Raw genomic sequence first — 17447 nt, forward strand, 5'->3', positions numbered from 1 at the left:
CACAAAGGCTTGTAGTGATAGGATGAGAGGGGACAGGTATAAACTGGAGAGGGGCAGATTTAGACTAGACATTAGGAAGAATTTCTTCACTATGAGAGCAGTGAGGCACTGGCACAGGTTGCCCAGGGAATATGCGGATACCCCATCCCTGGAGGTGTTCAAGGCCAGGCTGGATGGGGCTTTGAGCAGCCTGATCCAGTGGGAGGTGTCCCTGCCCATGGCAGGGGGGTTGGAATCGGATGATCTTTAAGGTCCCTTCCAACCCTAAATATTCCATGATTCTATGATCCTTTTCAAACCGAGCCATCCTCTGCCCGAGACCGCGTCGCTGCGGCTTTAAGGGCGAGCCCGGCCCCCGGCTCAGCCCGTTCCCCGCCCCGGGGCGGAGCGGAGCGGCGGCCGCTGAAGGTGGGTGCGGGCGGTGCCGCGGGTTCCATCTGCCTCCAGGGGTGCCCGGCGTAGCGAACCCGGGGGATTTGGGGGGAAGCGGGGACTCTCGGGGACCCCTCGGGCTGCAGGGCTGGGTGACAGCGACGTCTTTGCGTCCCTCGCTGAAGGGGGCAGCCTTCCTCCCGTGGGAAGCGTGGGGTTATCATGGAATCACAGAGTACTTTGGGTTGGGAGGGACCTTAAAGATGATCTAGATCCAACCCCCCTGCGATGGGCAGGGATACCTCCCACTAGATCAGGCTGCTCAAGGCCCCATCCAACCTGGCCTTGAACACCTCCAGGGATGGGGCACCCACAGCTTCCCTGGACAACCTGTGCCAGTGCCTCACCACTCTCATGGTGAAGAAATTCTTCCTTATGTTTAGTCTAAATCTGCCCCTCTCCAGTTTATACCCATTGCCCCTCGTCCTCGTCCTATCATATCGGTTTGGCTCCGAAGCAGCTTCTCTGTCAACCGTGCTTTTGCATACACCATGAAATGGTTTTACTTTACATGGTTATGCCCCAAAAGGCACCTGCTACTTTCAAAAATGAGGTTAAATTGCATGAGTTGGGTTTTTTGTTGTCGTTTTGGGGGTGGGGTTTTTTGGTAGGTTTCGCTAGCTTTTGGTTTCATTCCCCTTTTCCAAATTCTACTCTTCCACTGATTTTATTCTTCACCCAGAGGGTGGTGGAGCTCAGGAACAGCTCCCCAGGAAAGCAGTCATGGCACTAAGCCTGACAATATCCAAGAAGCATTTGGACAATGCCCTCAGACACATGATGTGAATGTTGGGGTTGTTCTATGCAGGGACAGGGATTGGACACGACGATCCTTGTGGGTCCCTTCTGGTTCAGGACAATCTATGATTCTAGTAGTAAGATGGGAAGGCCAGGAACATCAAATACAAGGATATCTATCCTGGCGCTACACCACATTCTTAAGATGAGTTTAGCATTTTGAGCACAGAGCTCTTGGCAGATATTTCTCTACAGACAATTAATTTAAGAAGAGTAACCATCATGATAGGCAGTGCAAAATACACGCTACCAAATCCTGACCCTGCTGATTTGCAGTAATCCATGGGGAAGAACCAGCACAGAGCATTAGCTGACAAGATTTATATCCCTGATTTTAGCTACCTTCATTCTTCCCTTAGGCAGATGGGGATTATATAGCTCTGCCTTCTAGAGAGAAAACATTCATTAATTAGATTCATTAATTACATGGTTTCTGCTGAATGGCTTTCTCAGATGTGGAAAAAATGCAAATGTTCGATCACGTGTATTTATTCATAATAAAACCACACAGCTTTTAGCCAGTATTTTAAACAAAGACTTAACTAGAGTAACAACCTAAATAGCTAAGTGTTGCAAGAAGGAAGTTCACAGGTGAACGTTTTGGTAAGCGATCAAACTAAACCCCGTACTGAAAGCGGAGGCCAGCACACAAGAAAAAGTGCTGTTAAACACATATGAACTTTTACTAAAGATACAGATAAATAAAGAAAAACTGAAGTAATGAAAAATTAAGTGTTAAGACTTTGGTTTATTAGTGTATTTTTCATTTTGTCCCAGTTGGTGGTGTTTAGCCTGGAGAAAAGGAAGCTGAGGGGAGGCCTTATCGCTCTCCCAGATACCTGAAAGGGGGTTGTAGTGAGGTGGGTGTGGGTCTTTTCTCCCAGGTAACAAGTGATGGGATGAGACAAAACGACCTCAGGTTGCACCAGGGGAAGTTTAGATTGGAAATTAGGAAAAAAATCTTCATGGATGGGGTTGCCAAGCACTGGAGCAGGCTGCTCAGGGAAGTGGTCAAGTCACCATCTGTAGAGGTATTTAAAAGACCTGTAGATGTGGCGCTTAGGGACATGGTTTAGTGGTGGACTTTGCAGTGTTAAGTTTATGGTTGAACTTGGTGATCTTAAAGGTCTTTTCCAACTTAAGCCCTTCAGTGATTTCAAATTTCATTTGTCTAGTTTTTTTAAGGACAACCTGTACAGCTCTATATGGCAAAGCTGGCCACAATTTTGTTGTGAAAAATTGGAAGTAGTGGGCTGAAGCTGGTTTTCCTCATGCACGATTTTGCCTTTTCTTAAAAACTACCGCAGAAGAGTGAAAAGAATCGCAAAATAGAGTGCAGTTTCTTTTGAGCCTCTTTGTACTTGTAGTCTTGCTATTGTGGAAGCACAACCCTTAAATGCTTCTCTGGTCATCAGTTTAGGGGGAGGTTCAAAAGCTGTTACTGAAAAGAAATTAGAGAGCAAGATGGGGAAGGAAAAAGGGTATGGAAATAGTAAAGGGGTGAGTTAAGAAGGAGATCAGAGCCTGTTGTTCTTGCTCCAGGCCACTGCTTGGTAAGGGTAGTAGCGGGATCAGCATAAAAAGACCCAGAATCTGCAAGGGATGGTGGTTGAGAAGAGTATGGTGATAGTGATGAAGCGCTGAGAAGCTCTTCATTTGCCTCTTGGCTGGGTGCTGTGGCTCTCCACTCTCCTGATTCTTCAATGAGTCTAAACTCTGACATACAACCTCCCATTTTCCCTTTCTTCACTGCTTGTGACCTGAAAACTGGCCTTGAGTGGTGTCAGAGGCCTTTAAGTTTAAGCTCATCCAGTCTAAATTTTTAAAAACTTAATTTTTAAAAAATCTGTTGGATTCGGTTTCTCTCTCTTTAGACAGCTTGGAGTACATTTATCTGGTTTGTCACAGGGAGTGGGCTACAGTGATGGACGTCTGCTTTCTTCTGCAGCTGAGAACATCCACATGAGCCTATTAAGCACTGTTAAGACTGATCCTTTGAAATACAGACTGAAATGCAACAGATTGGGAGTATTCTGATCAAGATCAGTTCTAGAAGATTATTTTTTTTTCATTTTGGAGCTGGCAGCCTGACAAATCTAAGCAAGAAAGAGGAAAGTTTTGAGGAAATTCTTTAGTTGCTTGCCTTTAGAAAGATGCTTTCATATAAAAAACTCATCACCATTATAAAACTTGTAATTAATGGTGTCTCTCAAACAACCAGATAACCTTTGCTATGTCCATAGGCCCTGCAGTGCCAGAGCCGTACTACAGAATCTTAAGATTCAATTGAAGAACCTTAAATGGGAGTAGCTTGCTGTGTGTATCTTCAAGGCAGAAGGAGGGACATGTTAGAAGGCTGCACGATTAATTTTTAGCTCTATCAGCTGTCCTGCTAACTGGTGGTTTCTCATGGGGTATATTTATAGCCCTCTCCTGAATGGGTCTCTTGATAGCTTTTTCCTTCAATACTGCTCCTTTCAAACTTCAGAGGCTCTTTGGGCAGAGACAAGACACATTCATGGTCACACTGCAGCTTGTCAACCTCCTCTTCCTAAAGCCGTGATGGTACATAGTCTTGAAGTTGCTAAAAAACCCATAACTTACTGTTCTCCTTTCAGGAATTGTCATCACTATGAAAACCAACATCCTGTGAGAAGTTTTTTCCAAGCTTTCTGCCTCATCACCTGCTGTGCTCATCAGATAAACTGTGCCCTGAGCTCTCCAGGGGAGGGGTTTGTGTTTGGGAAGACATGGCTTTCCATGGATGGAAGTGGCTCTTCCTTGTGGGCAGGCAGAACAGTTTCGCCAAGGCTTGGAGGAGCAGGAGGGGAGGTCCCCCTCTGTGCTGGAAGCGCTGCTGCCATTGGAATGCTGGCAAGTCTTTGGACCCTGAGGTGAGAGCATTTTTGGAGGAGAATACGGAGGTCACCAGCAGTGGGCATCTCACACCAGAGATACGACTACGCCTCCTCACCCCTCGCTGCAGGTTCTGGAAGGAAAAACCTGACCTGTGGCCTTACGGGGATCCATTCTGGGCAATTTACTGGCCAGGAGGCCAAGCCCTCTCCAGGTACACAGTGTGCATCCCTGAAGTTGATAAGTCTTGTCTGTTGTGGGCCAGGATGTCAGACCTGGCTTTAATGTGATTCCTAGTGATGTGTATTTGCCTTGTATGAGAGCACATTATCCACACTCCTCTCTGCTTTACCAGGAGAGAGACAATCTCTGCTGTTTGGCAGTGAAGTTTGAGCACTTGCTGCATATGGAATAACTTGCAGCTCTTAAGCTGAAATCCATTGTCTTCAGTGGCAATTAATGTGTTGGCAATGGGCCCAAATTTGGATCTGGGGAAGGGCTGTGTAGTTGCCATCAAAACCTAGCGAGATGTTTAATTCTGTCTTTCATTATTGCTCCAAGCAGAAAGATTGCTAATTTGTTGTAACACATAGGGGTTTTTTTTGTAGGAGGCAGGCAGGAGTGTGGATGTGTGTCTGGTCTGTTGAGAAAATTAGGTTTATGCTGATGTACTTGTATTGCTGTTTGGCCTGAATTACTCTCATTTAGGATTTCAGCAGCCTTATTGTCAAGCCTTATTGTGGCTGTCACATCAGAAGGCAAGTTTTGATTTTGGCCTTACTGTTGAAATGTCTTCGATGTTCCTGATTCCCAGGCACTAGTTAGAGTCCTTTTATTCTGCAAAAATCAAATCTCTTGCTTTGAACAGCAGAAAAAGCTCATAATTGTTACAGCTAAGAACAAGCTGTCAGGCATTCCCAACACAGATGAAAGGGAAGGATCGGAATCAGGGCTTTCCTTTTTTTTTTTCTGCAAGAAAGAATAAGTAGGAAGGTATTTTTGACCAGGAAAAGGATGAGTCTTACAATTAAATTGCAAGTTGGTTAGCCTAAACATTGTGTAATTAAATTAAGGTAACATCTACATTTTGTAACTACATGATTCGTACGCTGACATATTTGGGTAACAATAATAATTTTCTGACATTTCACCATTTTATTAACTTATTGTTTGTGCACCTGTTTTGATGTATTGGGAGTGTCAGAAATTTGCTGCATAATCTGGAAAAGTAAAAAGGGAGCATGAAAAATGCTACTTCTGTAACTGTACTTGTTTCACAGTTGGCATTTCCAGTATCAGGAGTCCCGTTTCAAGCTATTCCTCTTTGTGTAACCCAAGACACCTTCTTAACTTAGCAGACAGCAGTCTCCAAGAGCAGCACAATGCTCTGTGTGTGTGTCAGAGGACACGGTGAGTTCCATCCGTCCCAAGTCACCAGTCATTAGCCGTAACTTGAGAACCACTCAGCTGGAAACAAGGCACTGGCAGCATTAGGGCAGATCACACTCTACACAAGTTACTGCTGGGAAGCCACTGCAAATCCAAGCATAGCCCCTAGAAAGGGGAAACGGACCACTTTCTGTGGAAGTCCCACCTGTGTCCTCTGCCCTGTTGGTAAGCTAGGGGCTGCCCATAGAAGAGCAGGGGCCTTGAGGGGACCCTTGCCAGACACCTGAGTTGCTGAGCTTCTGCACTAATGTCCTGCCTGAGTAACCCCAGAAAAGAGAGCATCTGTAGACCTTCAAATTAGCAAATAATGCTGCAACACTGTGGTAACAGTGTAAGAAAGCTGGGTGCCAGTCCTTCTAGAAGTCGATTTCCATTGAAACTGAGCCAGTTTCACTCATTGGATTCAGAACCACATACTCAAAAGCATCAAGCTGTGCATCTGCAAGATATCTGGTAGGATTCCCTGTAATGATAGGTAAGGACAAGAGGCATAGGATGTCATGCCCTCCTCACCTCTCCTGAGTTTCTGATCTGGATATTTTGTATCTTCAGTCCTGGTCTGGACCTTGCTATCCTCTCCGAATGGCTTGGACTGATCAGCTTGAGGGTGGTTTGTCTTTCGTTCTTCTGATCTCTTCTCCTTGGAATCTGTGTACAGACATGCTAGGATGTAGGAGCAATTAACACCTGACACTCCTATTAGGCCTCCTTCTGCCATTCCTGCTGGTGCTTCTAGACATTCCCATCCATCCATTCGACATTTACACTAATCTTAACATTTCCATTGCAGTTCCCTCTATTGGAACCCACCTGCAAAAGCTGTGCTTATCAGTAGCCCTGCATGCAGAGCCTGCTGTCACCCCCCATGCCAGAAGACAGCACAAACGTAGAATCCTTCCCTATTTCTACTTTAACAGAAGTGATGGCAGTTGGTATTAAATTTATGGCAATTTGTATTCACTCAGGGCTCTTCCTCTTTGCAGAAGACTTCAGCTCAAGGCAATTATTGAAGTTCTCAACCTCTGGTGGTAGCTATATGATTAGTAGTGTTTAACAATAACCACTGCTTGCCTTCTGTCAGTTCTTCTCCACTTCCAGCCTGGAGGTTTTTGCTTGCTGATTCCTCTTGCCAAGTGTCAGCAACTAGATGAAGATGCTGCTTCTGCTCACTGTTGCTCTATTCTCATTTTCTTGTTGCTGCTCAGGAACAACTTTAAGTAGACTAGAGGAATTTGCGTCTGCATTTGCATGGCTCAGGAAGAGTCAGGAGAAATTCCTCTTCTTCCAAGCAATGGTATAAGCAGTTATTTTAGGGCCATAAGTAGGCCTTGTCTTTTCACAGATACAATATTCACTGCCAATACATCTTCATGTTTCTTCAGTCAGATTGCTTTTAATTTCTACAAATCCTTACATTCTTGTTCTGATGCCACGCATTTTAGTCACCTTTGCAGTTTGTGTCCTCTTATTAGATAAACTCACCTCTCAGACAAGGAGCTGACCCAGGTGAAATGTTGCTTACTTGGCTCAATTTCTTTTTTTGGGGGAGAGAAGGATAAGGGAGAAAGATGATGGTTCTTGATTTTTATATCAGGCAAGACAAATAAGGAGCTAAGTAACAGCTGCACACATGGAACAGTTGTTTTTAAGATACCAGGCTTTGCTGCATGCATGACATGAACTCTTACACAGTGTAATGCAAACCTGAGGAATTTGCATAATCTTGTTCATTGCTTCAACTGTTTTTCTTTTCAGGTATATTTTAGATAATCCATGTGTTGTTAAAGGACGATCAGTTTTGGATCTAGGAAGTGGATGTGGAGCAACAGCAATAGCTGCTGTGATGAGTGGTGCATCACAAGTCCTTGCTAATGACATCGACCCTAGTAAGGCCTTTTTTTCCATCTCTGTGTAAAGATATTTATTATTTGTTAAAGCACATTTAACACTGACTTTTCTTTGCTACATTTAGGAGCAATTCAGGTTCCAAACAGAGTTGTAAGAATGCTAAAAAGATGAGTGAATTTTGCCAGTATTAGAAGCTGAGTTGTACCAGCCTCTCTTGCACTAAATATTGCTCCATAGCTCCTTAGAATGAACAAACAGCAAAGTTTCTATCAAGTGTTGCCTATACACCATCGTGGCTGGTTTGGAAAAGAACTCCAAGTGCAGATGGCAAGTTGGTTTCTCCGTAGGACCATAGCATTTTCCTGCATTTTCCTATGTTGGGGCCTAGATTTTGCCTTTCTCCCCCAGAGTTTGTTTTCCCATAATTGACTTATTAACTCAGTTTATTAATACTGTAATTACTCATTGTTTAGAGAGGAAGTATATCCATAGATTAAGGCAGTTGGATATTCTGGTTTGACTCCGTAATTGGTCTCCGTTGGTGTCCTTTCCAGGAAATGTTTTTCCCTGTGTCGTGGCTTTAAATTGGAGCGGGAAAATTTACATTAGACATTAAGGAGAAATTCTTCACCATAAGAGTGGTGAGGCACTGGCACAGATTGCCCAGGGAGGCTGTGGATGCCCCATCCCTGGAGGTGTTCATGGCCAGGTTGGATGGGGCCTCGGGCAGCCTGATCTAGTAGGATGTGTCCCTGCTCATGGCAGGAGGGTTAGAACTAGATGATTTTTAAGGTCCCTTCTAACCCAAACTGTTCTATGATTCTATGGTGCAATGAGGATAAAATTCCACCACTTTATGCCAGATTTTGACCCATAATGAAAACCATGGAAGTCCCTAGATGGGATAAACAAAAATATTTGAGAGATTAAATTGAAATATGTGTCGAGGACATTTGTGAAGGCACTGAACAGCAGAACTGTAAAATATAACTTTCATTTCACATTGACTTTTCTTCAGTTGCAGGAATGGCGATGATCTTGAACTGTGAACTGAACCACCTCAATCCCTTCCCCATCACCATTAAGAACATTATTAATTCAGAGGTTGGCAACTGGGACCTCATTTTTCTAGGAGATATGTTTTATGATGAACAACTCGCTGATAGTCTGCATCACTGGCTAAGGACATGCATTAGGTTACAGCAAACTGAAGTGCTCATTGGTGACCCTGGCAGGCATCAGTTTTTAAGCCACAGCATTCGCAGTGAGTTGCACAAAGTTATAGAATACTCACTTCCTGAATATACTAGGCAAGAAAACTATGGATTAACATCAAGTATCGTCTGGAGTTATCAGCCCTCAAACAGCTCAGAGAACTCTTGAAGCTGGCTTTCTAATGAATTTTGTCTCACTTGGTTGGCCTTTTTTGTAAGTATGTAAAATGAAAATGGGAACTAAACATGGAACAAACCTGTTGATGCAAAGTAGATTACTGTACCTTCGTAGTACTGATTTCAGTCAGACTCACTGAGGCTTTTGAGGCTTAAAAACTACAGGTAAACTTGATTCAAAGGGGCCAGCACTGAAGTGCGAATCCAAAACCAAGTTCCATCTTGTATGCTTGATGTTTTTAATGTATATTCACGTCTTGCTCTGTGACACTATTGTTAAATGTTTGGGGTGTCCAGCACAGAGCTGGGGGCAGAGGATGGTGGCTGAAAGATTTCTGCACTGCTTTCACAGACTTTTGCAGTTTACAGAGAAAATTATTGTTGTCCTTCATTAACACTGTCCGCTAGGTGATGAGCTCATACTATGCTCAACTTGGAAGTGCCTTGTTTTTTTTCTGGATGTGTCTCCTCAATGTCAAATAAACTACTTTGAATCCCCCCTTTTCCCTCTGTAATAAAAAATCTATGCTTCCTTGAAGCTGCCAGAGCTATTATTTAGGTGTTGCACACAAAGCTAAAATACACTTCTTGAACTCTAGCCGAAGTAAGTTTTGAGTAAGTGGAAAGTGACTAAATAGTAACAGCTATAGGGTAACTTTATTCCCTACACAACAGAGTCAAATGATCAAACTCCCAAACTTTGCAGGGGTAAAGGCAATCTATCATTATGGGAAGCTGGTAACGGATAAAGAAAACTTTCCTTCTGTGATGTTTCTGAACAGAAGGTAACGAAGTAAAAACAGGGAATAAAAGTTGGATATCATTTTTCTCTCCTTTTGAGGAGATGCTGGACAAGCAGCTCCAGAATCATTCTCAGCTACATCTGTCAAGGAAGAACCCTCTGCCGGGCTAACAGTTAACTACTTTAACTGTTTAACAGTTAACTGAACAAGCAGTGATGGGGAATTAATTACTGTTGAATGGAACACAATGTGCCTACAACTATCCAAATAGCAGGCGATGTGGTGGAAGCTTATAAATGTGAAAAAGTATGTGGTACTTGGTCAGAAAACCGTGGTGTTTATGAAGTAGGAGGTTTAGGCACGCGTAGATATACACAGTCATAAAATATAATTTAACAAGTTTTCAGAACTGTCCAAACAGAAGACTTGCAAACTTTATAATCTTCCAAATAATACATGAATGCTCTACAGTGCTCAACCAGCCATTTACAACAATAACAATATCCAAACAATACAGAGTATGATGTGATAAGCGCAACAAGAGTTAGGGATTTAGGCACTGGAGTTGGAAAATTATGCTTTCAGTTACATTTGAACAAGTTTTTGAAATGGATTTGGTCTTCCATAAACCATCTAATCAACAGAACAACGGAAATTATTGTCAGACATCATAACATCCTTTAATATTATTTAATATTACTGGATGCGACATATATTATTAGCTTTCATGCAATTTGACCTGAAATTTAAATAGACTAGTAGAAGACTAGTTTATTTCTGGAACACAAAGGAGTGTGGCCACGAGAAGTGCTAAATTATAAACATTCTTTATGGTTGCCTAAACTCATGGGTTTGTAAGCACTGTCAGATCAATGGAAGACTACCCTAGCTTAGCCCTGCTACTTCCAGGCTGCAGAGTATCAACATAGTGGGCTACTTGCCCTGTATGATGCTACACCTGCTAGCATTTTATATAGTTTAATGTAGAAATCATACAAGTCTCACTAGAATCTTTGCTGTTTCAAGAAAGCTAATGAACATAACATAACTGTGATGAGAGCACTGCTCTATCATTTAATAAGCTCATTCTACACTTCTAATTTTTTTTAATATTACTACAATTGAACAATATATAAATGGTTATTATTTTCAGCTTCTGGAGGCCGCTGGAGATATAATCAACTGCATACAGCAGAACGCATCCTCTGCTGAACTCTACCATCCTGAGATTCATGTACTTAAAACACTAAATTTGGTCCCATTTCACTCACAGCTAGGCTTATGAGGACCAATGTTTTGTTCCCTAAAAGCATCTTCACGCAGGAACATAGGCAAAAGCCAGAGCAAGTATGTATTTGCCCTTATACAAGATTCTTTTATTGGTCATAGCTACTGCTCTGAAATTTGTTAAGTCACCACAACAACTTCAAAGCAAGTTTATGCTTACATGTTTGCAGACTGTATTTTTGGATGTGGAAAAATCCAGCAAGGATTTGATGGTAAATAAAAGCAGAAATGCACAGCATCAGTAACATCAAAAGAAAGGTACCTACAGTTTTTCATTCAGACCTTGCAAAAGTACATGTTGAGAGCAGACTTTGTTACTCCTTAAAATGCATTTGCATTGCTGTTAATGCTGCCTCCGTTCATCAATTCTGTCTGTTGACTTTTGTCAGATTTAAGTTCCAACTTGACAGACACTTTTGTTTACATGTTAATGCTATGTTTGGGCTTGGTACATCTCGTCACAACTACTCTCTCGGACTACAACCTCAGAACAGAGACTTACTTAACTTGGGTTTGTATATGTAGCTAAGGTGCTAAAAGATGGTAAGTAGTAGCCAAAGCTGAAACTTCAAGGAGTCTGAGCAATGACAGGGTAATATTAATTATAACTTTCCTTTTAATGAAGTATGATCAGCGATGCAAAGACAGACAGGCCTCTTAAGTAGGGACAATGGGGAAGCCCAGACTCACAGGAAATGACTGAAATGGCGATGGGGACCTCTGGTGGAACAAGGGAAACAATCTGGTGGTACAAAAGTATCCCGGCTATTTCTCCAAGGCGCTTGGTTTCTGAAAGAGCTCTCCCATCTGTAAACTTTACACTCATACGTACACAATAAATATTCAGTAAACAGTCCATGTTACTTGCTTCATTTTGTTTGATAAGACAAGCTGCTCTAAAGCATCTCGAGAACGATCTGCAAAAGAACCAAGGAATTTCTTGTTATTCATTCAGAATATATGTAAGTGGTGTTTGGAAATCAGGTAAACAGCAAAACAATCCAATTATATATTTGCATATATATTTCCCTTGCTATTAAAATATCACATTTCAAATATACCTGCAGTAATTCAAACCCACTTAGTTCTTTATTCAAACGCATATCTGTAAAGCATCACCACCTATCAAGTGAACTTAAGAACACAAGATGGATCATAACCTCTCTTAAGTTTGGGTTGGGTTTTTTTTCAGGCTGACCAGTCCCACTCCATTCCACTTTCTTGAATGAATGATGTTCCATACTTTTGGAATAGGGTAGGGTTTTCATATGCTAACATATTTTTCTGAAGTCTTATTAACTATGAGTCTTCATCAGCATGTTGAGGGGGAACAAAATAAAGAAAAAAAAAAATCCAGACTCCAAAACAACAAAAAAATTCCTCTCTGAAGGTTACCATATATCAAAGCAACCTGACACCTTGCTTTGAACAACTCAATGTATGATTATAATTTTATCCATTAAGTTATATTTTCCTTTTCCAGGGAGTAAGAAGATACTATCAGGAAGTAATTACTCTTCTTTCTTCCTGCATAACTTGACCTACCTGTCATCAATGGGCATCCATGGAACAGTAAAATGTGTATCTTTGGACAACAAGTAAGGACTGCTTCCACAGCAACATCGGTCAGACTTACACAGCATTCCATGTGGATCTCCTGTTACGGAAACAGCAGTTAACAAAAGCCTGTCACAGCACCCACAGTGTTGGAGCGAGAGCTTTCCTCTCCCCAGTCATTTCCAGAGATCCCTACCTAGAAGAAATTATAACCCACAACTCCTCTAAGCATTGACCCCACATGTGGTCCTGTACAGACCAAGAAAACACCCTCAGGAAAAATAAGACAGCTTTTCTACGAAGAGTCAAAACTAAAAACATAAAACCCAAATTTTCCTGAAACACATGTATCATTCAAGACAACTGAGAAAACTCTCCAGTGAGATTCTACGATGTTTCAGTTCCATCAGTTTTCCATGACACACATTCTCCTAGCAATTTGTTGTTCAGGAGAAGAGAACCCAAACTGAATTCTGGGGTTTCCCAAAACAGGCAGGATTCCTGAGCCCCTGATGAAGTTCCTAATATCTATCTACCTATATGTCTACATAGTTCTTAAAAGAAGTCTAAGAACTTCTTCCAAGACTGGACTAAAATCTGCTCTCTTCTTTATTTCTCTGCAGTTGCATAACTAGTACCTGTTGTATGTGCTAGAGAAAGATTAAATTCAGAATAAATTAACACATTATTACCACCTTCTTTTTTCCTCTAAACTGCCTGACCTATCAATAAATATAGAAGAAGAAACACAGAAAAGAGATTTTTTTTTTTCAAAGTTAAAGAAAATAGAATTTGAGAAAATATGCTTTGGGGATCCCAGGGTAAAAATACCCCCCCCCCAAAACATTGGGTTTTTATAAAAGAGTATCTTTCCAGATTATAAACTCCAAGATCTTGAAAGAGCACAGAAATGAAAAGGAATTTTTGTAATAAATGCAACTTTGTGCAGAATGATGACACAGAAAACAAGAATTATATTCAGAGAAGCAAGATATACAAAATTTAAGTATAGTTTTCAGTTCATTTTTGTAAGTGAAATGTGGGATCTGAATGCCTCTGAATGAAATAAAGATTTATAAATCTGCTTCCTAGTTACAGTTTGATAATTTTAAGACCCTACTTTTTACACCATGTACCTGACATTATTAGATAACTGTCTAGAAATCTGCACTTTGATTATATGAAACAGAGGCATGAAGATTGTGACACTGGCAAGGAAAGAAGAAGACACTGAAGAAGAGACTGTAGCAAATAACTCTGTATTCTCTACTAAATTTTTCTTACTGCTTGTAAACCGAGACACAAAAACTATTCTGTTTATGCCGATAGCTTACAACTCCATTTTAAAATTGTCATCCCACACAAACCCATAACATTTTGCCTTATTAAAATTGCATCCCCTCGAAAGAACAGGTTACCAAAACCCCAAACACCTAAAAAACCAAATGGAAAAGCACTTCAATACATAGCTTTTAAGAAAGTGGAAATTATTATTGAGCGTGGGAAAATGGACAAGCAAAATCCATACCACTATTTAGTCCTGCACGACAGAAATTTCCCAGTTCTTCTGAAATTGAAGCCCACCACCTTGACATTACTTTCTTGAATGCTTACAGATGAAACAGGTCTTATGTAAGCTACTTAACTTGTTCTTCCTGATCTAGCACAGCTTCCACAGGCATCCACATACAGCACAAACACAGAAGAAAACCTGTGCTTTTTCGAAGAAACAGTAACTACAACACTGTGACCAAAAACCAGCAAAGGCCACATTTTGTAACCTGGACATTTTTATTAAAAATAAATGGAACTGTGTTTCCATGCTTCGAAGAAAAAGGGCTTAAACACAAGAACATAATTCTCTGTGAAATGTGGACAGTAACAATACATAAGAGGAAGATTCTGCTGACAGACTAATTATAACAGCATTGCTGGATAACAGTTTAAAACTCTGTAGGAACCCTCTGTGAACTTTACAGAACACCACTCTACTCAACAGCAAACCCAAAACTTATTACAATAAACTTATTAGACAAATAGTGCTTTAAGACACATGTACTGAAGACTTTTGAGAGTGACCTTGTCTGAATGACCTGATGAAATCACAGTGCTTTATATTTGCAGGCTGGATACAAGAGCTATCTTATGAACACTATCTGCAAAGTCTCAGAGTTGTTTAGAAATTCTGGAATTCAATATGTTGCTACAGCTGAAGGTGTAGCCAGCTAAAAGAAAAAGATATTTTCATATCATTTGTAGTAAAAAAGATCTCTCCTCACTATGGTCTGAAAAATAATAATTTCATCTTGTACTGCAAAATTTACCAAGGCTAAAAAGAATGTCTAAAATACACAAAAGCAGCTGCAAAAAAAACCAAAACCAAATCTAACTGTTCACCCTCCAAATAAAGCAATAACAGTTCTATTTCGTCCAGGTTATTAATTCTGTCAGTTGACTGAGATTTTGCATTTAGTGTAGGGTTGTTTTTTCTATTAAAAACCTATAAGCTAGCAAGTGTATTATCTGCTTCCCATCTTAGTTTCTAGATGAATAGTTTAGATTCAGAACCAGCCTTTATGAAAGCAAAACCGCACACACAGATAAGTAATGTACTACATAGAAAAGCAGACGATCACTTATCATAAGAGGTATGGGATGCCTCTTCTCCATTATTTTATCACTGTCTCAGTGCCTAGAGAATCTTTATGCAAAGACAACTTCATTTTCACAGTTGCTTTACGTGCGCAGAGGTGCTAACTGATTTCTTAAACCCATGAAATCATCCACATTACTGATTGAACACTGCCTCAGTGTTCAACAAAATCAAGAAATAACTCCAAAGAAATCAAGGGAAAATTAAGCATTCATTTGCACTTATTTCAGCTCTCTGAAACAACATGAAGTAAAATAAGCATACTATATATTCAACAGAAGAAAACTGATTTTGAAATGATGCAGATTTTCAAATAGTTGGTCTGGGGCACAGCTACAGAGAGACTGAAAATATTCAATTCATAACCAAAATCAGAGCAAGTGCATACACAAACAAAGGCAAGAGTCAGCCAATAAAAAGCATCCCTCAGAAGCAGTACTGATAATAATTATTTTAATGATTAATAATTTTGCAAGTATTTGCCTTTGCTCATTTCTTTGTTATTAGGTTAAGAAAGTTACCTTTAAATTCTTTGAACATGTTCCACTCACTAGTGCTACAACGCCATCATCTGTTACCTAGTGAAAAAACACATTATTATTAACATAATGGATTAAAGCTCATTTTTTCAAATATAGCTATTTCTGAAAAAAAATAATTATATTAATTTATTCACTCCCTGCAGTCACTAACCACACTTAACATTAAAAGTATTCCCTTCTCAACTAAGCTTGTATGGTTTTTTTCAGTCTATTAAACACCATTGCATTTTACTGCCACCCGATGCAGCCTGGCTCTCTATCTGTATGTTTCCAACTGTGTAACTGCTATTTCTGCAGCTTTCTTGTCTCATTTAACAGTGGGTAGACTACTACGGTCAGAGCATGGCACTTTTAATTCATAAGGTTTAGAGCACTTCTGCTCTACCAAACCTACTTTTTCTCCTCTTTCCAGGACTGCTGGAGATGTTCCTGAAGGAAGTTTCTTGGGTTAGGAAAAGAAAAATGTAATCTTAGCAGTATTTTACCCGCTGTCTTACTTTAAGCAAATCAGTTACATAAGATAAAAATCCCTCAAACAGTCATACACTCACACTAAAAGTTTTATCAAAGTGATTCGCTACAGACAGCCAAGAATCAATGGTTACCTGCAAGAGAGAGGAGACAAAAAAACATTCCTTTCCTTAGAAAGGCAAGAAAGGCTGATTTATTATTTGCTTCCAAGAATCAAATTCATTATCAAAAGCTGGATTGGATATCAGATCCATCACATAGCTTGTTTAAATGGCAGGAACAGCAGTCATCAAACATACACAATGTGCCTTGGCCAAATTTCACAGCTAGAATCCAGAGACCACAAGCTCCATTTCTGTTTAAAGGTTTCATCTATTCTCATTGCACAAATTGTCTTATTGCCTTCTGGCCCTCTAACTCTGCTGTACAGAACTGTAACAGGAAGGGTCAGATAGTGCGAATGAAGAATGTTCAGGAATGTCCCAGCATAGAGGCACATAAAGGCCTGTAAGAATGGCAGGTATTGTCAGTACCTAGCTTAGCGGGTCATCAAGACGACAGCACATTTAGTTCCTCAAGACACCCAGACTAGGAGACAAAGGGCAGTAAATAAATAAATTCTAAGAACTCTCACAGGTGGGACAGAATGGAGAGAGTAACCTATGTCATTCTCTAAAGGGTCTAAAACAGCACATCCAAAACCAGTGTGTGTCACTAACTTAAGACCAACCCAAGTAAAGTGGTGAAGATTTGACAGCCTGTGTCCCTTATCCTCCATGTCATCAAAACAAACCTGGACCAGACTGCTAGGTTGGTACCCAAATATTGGAGAGACCATTTGAATGTTATTGTCTTAATGCTTGAGAATATATGGTTGTGACAGTGTGAGAGCATGAAAAACAGTTTTGTATTATAATAATAAATCAAAGTCCCCTCACTTCCTTGTATGAGCTCACAGTAACCACTGCTATTTGAACACTACAGTGCTGCAGTAGTTTCCTACTCTATTGAATATCTATGTGCACTGCCTACAATGCCACATCTGCCCACCCTCATCAAGGCGTGCACACCTATATTGGGGATAAACCACCTGCAGTTAGTTAGTATCAAGCCACAAATACATTAGCTTCTTGGTACAGACCAGTTGCCATCAAACTCTGTAGGCATCTCTAGCAAAGGCTTACATATCCCAGCACCAGCTGTCAAATACTTTAGCAACCCAGCTCTGTTCTATGCGACAAGTATCTGGACAGATAAATGGCTAACCTGCAACACTCCTGCTTTGCCAATATGTTTTGCAGAGAATTAAAATGCCCCAAACCCTACAGAGAAAAATGTTGTAGTCTACACAGCCTTTTCAGGCAAGATTCTTCCCACAGTTATTTGCTACGCATTGAGTCATAACATTAAGGAGAAATGT

At 40.7% G+C, this 17447-nt stretch overlaps 2 protein-coding genes across 7 annotated transcripts in view; one reads left to right on the forward strand and one right to left on the reverse strand.

The window, feature by feature from the left end:
- Positions 1–371: 371 nt before the first annotated feature.
- Positions 372–12427, forward strand: ETFBKMT (electron transfer flavoprotein subunit beta lysine methyltransferase). Its single transcript, XM_054073481.1, has 5 exons — positions 372–408; positions 3849–4300; positions 7291–7421; positions 8402–8811; positions 12288–12427. The coding sequence occupies exons 2-4, from the start codon at positions 3981–3983 to the stop codon at positions 8764–8766; spliced, it is 816 nt and encodes a 271-aa protein (XP_053929456.1). The 5' UTR covers positions 372–408; positions 3849–3980; the 3' UTR covers positions 8767–8811; positions 12288–12427.
- Positions 11584–17447, reverse strand: part of AMN1 (antagonist of mitotic exit network 1 homolog) — a 28438-nt gene continuing 22574 nt past the window's right edge. For all 6 annotated transcript variants that reach the window (XM_054073471.1, XM_054073428.1, XM_054073436.1 and 3 more), the window contains 3 exons: positions 15536–15592; positions 12350–12461; positions 11584–11721 (listed from right to left, as the gene is read on the reverse strand). In XM_054073471.1, coding sequence (XP_053929446.1) covers positions 11648–11721; positions 12350–12461; positions 15536–15592 — 243 coding nt within the window. In that variant the 3' untranslated portion in view covers positions 11584–11647. The remainder of the gene's footprint in view (positions 11722–12349; positions 12462–15535; positions 15593–17447) is intronic.

The sequence above is a fragment of the Cuculus canorus genome, chromosome 1 (genome assembly GCF_017976375.1).
Source record: "Cuculus canorus isolate bCucCan1 chromosome 1, bCucCan1.pri, whole genome shotgun sequence".
Taxonomy (NCBI): domain Eukaryota; kingdom Metazoa; phylum Chordata; class Aves; order Cuculiformes; family Cuculidae; genus Cuculus; species Cuculus canorus.